Source organism: Hipposideros armiger, unplaced genomic scaffold (genome assembly GCF_001890085.2).
Source record: "Hipposideros armiger isolate ML-2016 unplaced genomic scaffold, ASM189008v1 scaffold_1529, whole genome shotgun sequence".
NCBI lineage: Eukaryota > Metazoa > Chordata > Mammalia > Chiroptera > Hipposideridae > Hipposideros > Hipposideros armiger.
In genome coordinates, this window is record NW_017732879.1 from 50,202 (window position 1) to 60,187 (window position 9,986).

General features: G+C 56.5%; 2 protein-coding genes across 2 annotated transcripts; both read left to right on the forward strand.

Annotated features, from left to right (window-relative positions):
• Positions 1-334: 334 nt before the first annotated feature.
• TSSK1B (testis specific serine kinase 1B) lies at positions 335-3,861 on the forward strand. The gene has a single exon (XM_019634163.1). It carries the CDS (start codon positions 2,559-2,561, stop codon positions 3,654-3,656), a length of 1,098 nt encoding a protein of 365 aa, XP_019489708.1. The 5' UTR covers positions 335-2,558; the 3' UTR covers positions 3,657-3,861.
• An 875-nt stretch (positions 3,862-4,736) lies between these two features.
• Positions 4,737-9,535, forward strand: TSSK2 (testis specific serine kinase 2). Its single transcript, XM_019634164.1, has one exon. The coding sequence runs from the start codon at positions 8,332-8,334 to the stop codon at positions 9,406-9,408; it is 1,077 nt and encodes a 358-aa protein (XP_019489709.1). The 5' UTR covers positions 4,737-8,331; the 3' UTR covers positions 9,409-9,535.
• The last annotated feature ends 451 nt before the right edge of the window (positions 9,536-9,986 follow it).

Consider the following 9,986-nt stretch of genomic DNA (forward strand, 5'->3'; position numbering starts at 1 on the left):
CGGGATCTGACTCCGGCTCCGCTCAAGATGGCGGCCGTCCTGCTCGGCTCCGCGCCGCCCCGCCTCCCGCCCGCGACGCTGGCTCCGGCCAATGAGCGCCGAGGCGAGGGGCGCGGCCTGCGCGTTCTCGGTGCGTGCGGACCATTGGCCGAGCGGGGGCGGAGCCTGGGTGGTAGTGCCCGAAAGGGGCGAGGCCTAATAGCGGGACGGTGAGGGGCGGGCCCTATGGGAGGGGGGATGTGTGCCATTGGCTAAACAGAGAGGTGGGGTTCAGGGGCGGGGCCTCGGAAGGGCCAAGGATTTGAGGGCTCAGGGCCGAGGGCTGGGGAGAGAGGCGATGGGACCAAGATGACCGACACCGAAAGGAACGGGGCTCAGTGGGGTCAAGGGGTGGGTATCGGAGGGGCCGGGAGTGGCCCAGGGGGCTGAGCTTCAAGGAAGAGGGGCAGGACAGAGAGGGAACTGAGGGAGACAGGGACACAAAGGGTCTTTGCACCTTGCACACCTGCAGGCCAAGGTCCGGTCAGTCGGAGGCCCAAGAGTGTGCCCTAAAGTGGTCTTTTTAAGGCCGAACCGCCGCAGAGAAGGAATGAACAAAGCTGGAGAGACCCGCACTATCCTTGAGATGTTTCTAGGGTGGGAAAAGAGGATCAACGCTGTAAGAAACAGGCCAGTGTGGCTCCACCTGCACAGACAACTGAAAATGTTTCAAACAGATGAAGAAATAATCTCAAGGAGTGTCGTACTAGGAGAGCTAACAGGGAAGCGCTGATTCTAGAGAGACAGGAGCAAAGCTGGACTCTGGAGGACGGGGCCTGCCTACACAATGCTGGAGCAGGGGAAGGTATGCTAGGCACAGCTGGTGTCACAGCAGGCCACATCTGCTTGGAGGAAAGCTGCTGGGGACAATGCTCTAAGTGCTGACCTTGCACCTGTTATCAGGAACAAGGTGAGTGACCATGGGAGGAGACACAGCAGGTAGTGTCCTCAGTAGGAGAGAGGAGCAAATTGTCCAAAGGAAGCTGTGCCAAGGCCTGGCAAAGGGTGTCAGGGCTGGAAAAGAGGGTGAAGATGGGAGCAGAGAAAAGGGGGAAGGGCCAAGGCTGATGGGGACCCATCCCCTCCTGGCCCACCTCAGCCCCACTGACTCACTCCCCAGGAGCAGTCCTCCCAAGCTCCTTCAAGGTATGGTTCTCCTGAGTGTCCCAGGGTTCAAACCTGTGACATTCAGGGTCATCTGAGAGAGAGGCACCTACTCCCTATGGGCGGATATGACCAAGGTTAAACCCAAGGCTAGGCCAGACCTGCCTGCTCCTGTTCCTCCGGGTGTGGCCTAGAGCAGGTGTTAGATAATGGGGCAACCACAGCAGAGGGGCTGCAACGCTGGCAGAAACTGGTCCCTGACCAATACTAACCTCTCTACTTGCACCATCCTCAGGGAGCATTCTAGGAGCAGCTGCTGGCACTCCAGGCCCAGCCTTCTGCCCCTCAGCCCCAGATCTGCCCCGGGAGCCCAGCCAGGGCCATGGTCTAGGAAACCCCACCACCACCACCACCGCCCCCAGAGGGAACACACAGCCAAGAGCAGAAATCCCTGCCAGTTGTCCCCTGCACAGAGCCACTGTCAGAGAAGCAGCCTGGCAAAGGTTTAAATGAGGAAAGAGAAGTACAGGGTGGTGAAAAGTCTAGCCAAACCATGCAGGAGAGGGCAGAGCCCTGGCTTCCTAAAGCCTGTGACCCCACAAGCCAGGAGTCTTTGCCCCTCCTGGCCTGCCTTTACCTTTCTGAGCCCTGCTGCATCGCCCACAGACCACCTGTGTGGACACCAGCAAGGCTTCCAGGACTGAAAGGGAAAAGTCAGGGATTCTCCTCAGCATCTTCCCTGTGGGGTCACTGTAGCCTCCACCTCTCTCAAGGTGGTCACTGCCTCTCTTAAGGTGGCCCTCCCTACCCTACTCTTCCCAGGCTTCCTGGAGTCTGTGACTACCATTGGGGTTTCCTATACTCCACTCCCACCTTTGTAAATTATGCCCTTGTTAAACCCTCCTCAGACTGCCTTAACTGGAGTATGCCTTGTTTCCTACTGGGACCCAAACTTGTACAACCACCCACCCTGGATTTCTTGGGATTCCCGGGTTGCAGTAATCTACCCCACCACTCCACAAGCAGTCCTGGCTTCAGATGTGGAGGCATGGGCTGACTGATATGTCTCCACAGCCCCCTCCTACCTCAGGTCCTAGCCAAATGTAAGGCCAGTCTCTGCAGGTCTTTGGTCTGCTCCAGCCCACTGGCTGGCCTTCCAGGATTCCAAGTTCAAGTGACTCAGGCCAGAGACTCATTCCCTTAGGGCACCCCTCCTTTATGACTTCACCCACTGAAGTCACCTGGGAGACAATGCCCACTGTTCCACCCCAGAGTATGGGCCTCTAGGAGGCAGGGACAGCAGGCCCGGCCAGCCCAGAGGACTCTCTGTCCACAGTGTAAATGAGGACGCCACTTGCCCATGTCTCGCAGGGATGTAGAGGGCAGCCTCAGAGGCACTGGGTGCTCCTGGCACCATGGATGATGCTGCCATCCTCAAGCGACGAGGCTACATCATGGGGATAAATTTGGGAGAGGGCTCATATGCAAAAGTCAAATCTGCTTACTCTGAGCGACTGAAGTTCAACGTGGCAGTCAAGATTATTGACCGCAAGAAAGCCCCCACAGACTTTTTGGAGAAATTCCTTCCCCGGGAAATTGAAATTCTGGCCATGCTAAACCACCACTCCATTGTCAAGACCTACGAGATCTTTGAGACATCAGACGGCAAGGTCTACATTGTCATGGAGCTCGGCGTCCAAGGTGACCTTCTCGAGTTCATCAAAACCCGGGGAGCCCTGCACGAGGATGATGCTCGCAAGAAATTCCACCAGCTCTCCTTGGCCATCAAGTACTGCCATGACCTGGACATTGTCCACCGAGACCTCAAGTGCGAGAACCTTCTCCTAGACAAGGACTTCAACATCAAGCTGTCTGATTTCGGATTCTCCAAGCGCTGCCTACGGGACGACAGTGGCCGACTGACACTGAGCAAGACCTTCTGTGGGTCTGCGGCGTACGCGGCACCTGAGGTGCTGCAGGGCATCCCCTACCAGCCCAAGGTCTATGACATCTGGAGCCTGGGCGTGATCCTCTATATCATGGTCTGCGGCTCCATGCCTTATGATGACTCCAACATCAAGAAGATGCTGCGCATTCAGAAGGAGCACCGTGTCAACTTCCCGCGCTCCAAACACCTGACGGGAGAATGCAAGGACCTCATTTATCGCATGCTACAGCCGGACGTCAACCGGCGATTGCACATCGACGAGATCCTCAGCCACTGCTGGGTGCAACCTAAGGCCCGGGGCCTGTCCTCTGCAGCCATCAACAAGGAGGGGGAGAGCTCCCAGGGCACTGAACCCTTGAGTATCCCTGAGTCTGGCTCTGCCAAGAAGTCTGCCACCAACCTGGAGCCCCAAGAGGAGGCACAGCCTGAGGCAAGGTTCGAGTCAAAACCCGAGGAGGAGACACTGCAAAGGCAGGTGTCCAAGCAGCTGGAGACCACAGCTGAGCAGCTGAGCAGTGAGACAGTGGAAGAGCCCCCTCCACAGCTTTCAGAGACATACACCTAGTAGACCTCTCCCATGGCCCATGGGCCCTGCAGGGAATGAGGCAGAGCTCATAGCTTCCAGTCTGAGCTCCAAAAAAGCCAAGGGATGAGTCAGAGAAGGAAAAAAGACCCCAATGAGTCACTATTTTCGTCAGTTTCTTTTCCCTCCCATTCAACTAGGCAACCCCCATTGCTAAAGAAGCAATAAATCACTATATTATTGCAAACCTCAAGGTAAATGTCTTTGACCCGGCTGACCGCAGCACTTGGGAAAATATATCTTAATGTGCCTAGCCCTAACCGTGACCTGACCATGACCTCAGGCCCTAGATCAGAGCAGAGAGCTGAGTGAGGAAGATGCTGCTTTAAGAGGGGGGCCATGAGTGCGGTGTTGGGGTGGGGAGGAGACACAGAGAGGACAGGAGGATGAAGAGGCTGCCTACAGAGGAGCATTGGGAGGGAGCCCCACAAGGCTGCCACTGGGAAGGGACCTGCAGAGGGCAGGTGGAGCGGCCTCTCAGCCTCTCCTGAACTCCTCACCCTGGTGGGAAACTCAGTTTTTCTGCTCTGTCCACCAGGGGGTTCCACCATGTCCAGCTGGCACCTGGTCCTCAATGGTGTCGTGAGTCATCCTGCCCTGTGGTCATTTCCCCAGCCCCCTGAAAGCAGCCACACTCCAGCCTGCATGTCCCACAGCCATGTGGGACCTTGACAACATCTTATTCCTCCCTAATCCCAGTTTGACTCTGGGGGTGACACTCCCTGCCCGAGTGAATAAGCTGACACTGGTGAGTAGGAGACCAGACAGGTACCTGGCAGCTGCAGCCATCGGTAGCCCTTGGAGGGAGCAGACCTGCATTTAGCATCACCAGCCACCGTGCACTGTAGAGCCCTGCATGCCGTTTCTCAAGCAGGCCTCATCTCAGCTGTGATGGCCTTTCTCTTCCTCCTCTCACTCAACTCACAACCTCATATGGACCTGCAGGGTTCACACACCAAGAGGACAAGAGCCTTCAGACTCACCTCTCCTCCGCCTCCCGCCCAGGTCTTTGTCTTGGGAAGACCCCAACCCCCTGCCCCTTGGGAGAAGTGAGACCCAGTGTATGCCCTGAACCTGCCCTCTGCAATCCTCCCCATATCCGATCCACCACTCTGCCTGGCTGCTCCATCCGTACAGCCACCTTCACACATTCTATGTCCTCATATCTCCGTGGTCCAGTGTGTCATAGCTCAGCGACCACCAAGGCCTCCGTCCTTGCACTCCCATTGCATCTCGTAGCACTCAGTCTGGCTCCCACTGCCCCAGGAAGGATCCCAGTGCCTGGATTTTGAGGTCCTCCCAGGTATGGTCTTCTCCTGGCTTCCCAGCCCCCTCCCTCACCTCACACCCCACATATGCATGCCATAATCATACTTGTGGATGCATCCCTGCAGATCTTGCCCACCTCTCCAGGCTCAGTTGAGGGGCCATGGCCTCCACAAGGCTTTCTGGGGGCTTCTAACAGCACTCAGCAGCCAGCCACTGTGAGCTCCGCCAGGACAGGCCAGTGAGTGCCCAGGCTCCGGGCACAGAACAGGCCCTGAGTAATACTGGAGCGACCACCCATTTTTCTAGTGAATACTGAAGGCCCCAGGAAGCCAGTCATTCAGGTTGTTTGGTGGTGGAGTAGAATTGCAAAGTGCTTGGGGCCAGCTGAGATAGTGACATCCTGAGAAGAAGCTCATGAACCTCTCCTCTCTTCTGTCCTCTCTACAACCTGCTGCCGTCCTTAGGGCAGTGGGCAGTGTGTGGCAAGAAGGCCTAGGAGTCTCACTGCAGCCCAGCCAGGAGGCGAGTCTGGAAGGGAGGGGCTGCAGGAAGGCGCACCTATTGTATGCTTTCCAGGTAAGGAGGCAGCTCAGAGAGGGTAGACAAGTACCTGAGTCACACAGCATAGAGTGGCAGCCCAGGTGACTGAAGCCACGCCTCCCCAGGTGGCCATGTGCCAGCCACTCCTGTGAGATGCTCAACCCACTGGGCCCAGCCTTGGATCACACCCCTTCAGTGACCTCCCCGATAGGACTCTAGGATCAAGATCATCAACATGGATGCTGTAGCCCACAGTGCTCTCTTCCACCCCCACACTCTTACCACACTGTCCTTTCAGGCCATCACATGCACTAGCAGCCCTCACACTCCTCTGTGTGGCTAACTCAGCCCTCGGCCTTCCCAGCCTCCCCAAGTCCGGCCCCCAGTTTTGTACTCACAGCTCCATGTTTCTTGGTATCACTGCAGTCACCATTGGGCATTCACATTCATTAGTGTGACATTGAATTTCCCAGGCCTCTGGACTCCAGGAAAGCCCAGGCCCTGTCTAGTTCATCAGTGTACCCCAGCACCTGCAACCGACCCTCAAATACCTATGGAGTGAATGGACAAGTGGGTGCCCACTTTATGGAGGAAACCAAAGTTCAGAAGGAGTGGCCTGCCCAGAGTCTGCAGGTCTCTGACCCACAGGACTGCAGGTTGGGAATTTCCTGGAGGTCCCCTGGTCCAATCAAACACTACCCCCTCAAATACACCAGGAATCCCTGCCTCAGTGTGCATAGGCTGGGTGACGCCACCCACCCCACACCCTGGAAGCTCCAATTGTATGATGCTGAGAACTGCCTCCTCCATGTCCCCAAGAACCAAAGGCCACCCTGTCCGGGCAAGAGAGGGATATGAGGGGGCAGAATCTACAAAGGGTCAGTGGAGTCAGCCAAGAAGGCAGACACGCAGGGGCATCCCAGATGAAACATTGGGGCACAGGAAAAAAGGGGGACGTGCTATTGGGTCCTGACTACAAATCCTCACAGCTAGCCCCTTCTGGGATACAAAGGAGTGAAGTTCTGGTGATGTAGGTCAAAAAAAGAGCCCCCAGGAGAAAGGTAGGCATCAGCTAAAGCTATTAACGATGGAAGTTCTAAAGAGCTGGGATCAGGCCTCAGGGAGGCCTGCCATGCTGGGGTCAGTCACTCCTGCCTGGACTCTGGCTGCCCTACCCCTGCCATCTGTCAGACTTCCAGACACAGGGAGCTCCCCGCATGCTCTAGGTGCATCCACATAGCCATGCTCTGGCCAACACATCACATCTACCTGGCACATCCTGCCCCTTGTCAACCTGGTGGAGCACCATTGAGCCTTCGTATGCCAGCATTATCATCAGCCCCCAACCACCCACACAGAAAAAGGCCTTCCTCTCCTCTGAACACCAAGAACATGGCATGCCTATCCTGGCAATTTGCTATGTGTGGGCACAGGATGCCTGTGATGGAGGACAAATGAACAGCAGAGCTTCCAAAGTACCTAAGGCAATGCACATAGGAGGCCATGTTTCCCAAAGCAGAACTCCATACATGTGCCCTGAAAAAGTGTTTTCACGTTGTTTCCAGGCACAAAAGATAGTCTGAGATGAAACGATGTGCTTCCCCAGAGTTCCAACAGTCACAACATGCCACTCCTCACAAAGGCCCAAAGTGACATAATTCAGGACTCCTAATTACCCAGGTGCTTGCTCTTGACTGTTGAGGCTGTGGGTACCGCCAGGACCCCCAGCATCAAGGCTCCACTCGGGACCCCACCCACTTGCCAACCAGAGCACCAGGCCCTCCTCTGTCTCTCTCTGCTGCCCAATCCCCATGGGCCCTCCCTTGTCCAGCCTGCTCTTACCTGGTCAAAGGCACTGGCCTCCACTCACCCCAAAGGTCATTCTCTATGATGTCATCTTAAAACGTGTCTTGGGTCACAGCTCTTCTTGCTCTGGGCCCTGCAATGGCTGCCCAATGCTCAGGGAAAAGCCCTCACTTACCTTCTGCCCACCACCCTCCCGACTGTGGGAGTCAGCCATTCTCAGAATAAGCAAGCCCTCTCCTCTTCCAGGCTATTCCCTACCTGGATGCCTCACCACTACCTGACAGAAGCCTGACCCATCCTCCAGGCCTGTCCCAGTCCTTGGAACACACATCTGCCAGCCGGGGGCTCACAGCACCCCTAAGCTCTGCCTGTCCTCCCACTCCACACACATCCAGCTGACTGTTAGCAGCAGCAGCGGAAGCTGTACTCATCCAACCAGGGCCCTACCCCAAACAGGAGCTGCTCCTGTCCACCAAGCTTGGAACCACTGCCAGTCTGGCCAGACCGGGGCAGTCCTCCACAGGCACCACCAGTTCTGAGGACACAAGCCTTAGACAGGGTTTACTTCACACCCCAAAGAAGTTGCGGGAAATTGGGCATAGTGGAACAAGGACCAATGCAGGGTCAGTCCCCACAGCCAGGAGAAGGAAACTTGCATGGGGCTGGCACTCTGGCTAGACCTGGGAAGCCCCCTTCATGCCTGACTTGTGACAGGGAAGCGACAGTGAGGAGGAGCAGGAAGGGTTACCATAGTCCAGAGTGCCAGCTTCCTTCTCGTGGGCGGAGAGTGGGCATTCCTGCCACGCCAGCCTGGCTTCTAGGGCTCCAGGGGCCCCATTTCCCCCAGCCGTCCCCACTCCCTGCAGCCTGGCTTTATGACTTCACATGCTGAAGTCACTTGGAGACAATGCTGAGCATTCCACTCCTCCAAGTCCAGGCCAGCCCAGCCAGACGACTCTTCACACTGTAAATGAGGACAATGCCTGCCGGCCCATGTCGGGAGGGGATGTAGAGGGCAGCGGCGCCCGCCGCTTCTGGCACCATGGACGATGCCGCGGTCCTAAGGAAGAAGGGTTACATCGTGGGAATCAGTCTTGGCAAGGGCTCCTATGCAAAAGTCAAATCTGCCTACTCCGAGCGCCTCAAGTTCAACGTGGCGGTTAAGATCATTGATCGCAAGAAAACACCCACCGACTTTGTGGAGAGATTCCTTCCTCGGGAGATGGACATCCTGGCAACTGTCAACCACCGCTCTATCATCAAGACCTATGAGATCTTTGAAACCTCAGACGGGCGCATCTACATTGTCATGGAGCTCGGCGTCCAGGGCGACCTCCTCGAGTTCATCAAGTGCCGGGGGGCCCTGCACGAGGATGTGGCGCGCAGGATGTTCCGTCAACTATCCTCGGCTGTCAAGTACTGCCATGACCTAGATGTCGTCCACCGAGACCTCAAGTGCGAGAACCTTCTCCTAGACAAGGACTTCAACATCAAGCTGTCCGACTTCGGATTCTCCAAGCGCTGCCTACGGGATGGCAGCGGGCACATCATCCTCAGCAAGACCTTCTGTGGGTCTGCAGCGTACGCGGCCCCCGAGGTGCTACAGGGCATCCCCTACCAGCCCAAGGTCTATGACATCTGGAGCCTGGGCGTGATCCTCTACATCATGGTCTGCGGATCCATGCCCTACGATGACTCTGACATCAAGAAGATGCTACGAATCCAGAAGGAGCACCGTGTGGACTTTCCACGCTCCAAGAACCTGACAGGCGAGTGCAAGGACCTCATCTATCGCATCCTGCAGCCGGACGTCAACCGGCGACTGCACATTGATGAGATCCTCAGCCACTCATGGTTGCAGCCCCCCAAGCCCAAAGCCATGTCTTCTGCCTCCTTTAAGAGGGAGGGTGAGGGCAAGTACCGGGCAGAGTACAAACTGGACACACGACCAGGCTCGCGGCCCGAGCACCGGCCTGACCACAAGCTGGGGGCCAAAATCCAGCACCGGCTGCTGGTGATGCCCGAGAATGAGGACAGGATGGAGGAAAGGCTGGCCGAGACCTCCAGGGCAAAAGAGCATCACATCTCCGGAGCTGAGGTGGGGAAGGCAAGCACCTAAGGTGCTGAGGGCCGGGGAGCGTGGTGCATGGTGGCGCCCCCATAAACTAAGTAGGCAGGTAGGAGCTGAAGAAGCACAGGTTCAAGGAACAAGTAAAATCTGTCAATTAAACCACTATTTTGATTACGTTCTATTAGCTTTCTTCCACTTAGTAGCAAAGACATTAATTACTGGCTAGCAAATAAACCACAAAGTGTAAACAAGCATTGAGAGTGCCCCCTGAGGAGTCTTTTTCTCTAGGACTCAGCCAACCACCCTCCCTGCGGCATGGGTGTCTCCAGGGTTAGGGGTCCAGGGACCAAGGCTTGGGCATAGGTACTCATGGAGAGGCCTTGTGGGCAAGGAGAACACCGTGGCCATGGCCCACCCACTAAGCCCCTATGGGTCTCCCTCTGACTTGCCCACGCCCAGTGCCTCCAGGGCTGGCCAGGTGCACCTCAGGTGCAGCATAGCCCACCCTGACTCTGTTCCACTCCCTTAGACAGCCCTTCCTCAAAGTCCTCCTCCTCACCCTCCCTTCCTTCCCTCCCCCTGGAACACCCCCTCCATCCAAGAACTCTGATCTGCACCCTCTCTAC

Bases quoted from the DNA above. Each gene is read 5' to 3' on its own strand.
- TSSK2 (XM_019634164.1), top strand. From the start codon at position 8,332: ATGGACGATGCCGCGGTCCTAAGGAAGAAGGGTTACATCGTGGGAATC.
- TSSK1B (XM_019634163.1), top strand. From the start codon at position 2,559: ATGGATGATGCTGCCATCCTCAAGCGACGAGGCTACATCATGGGGATA.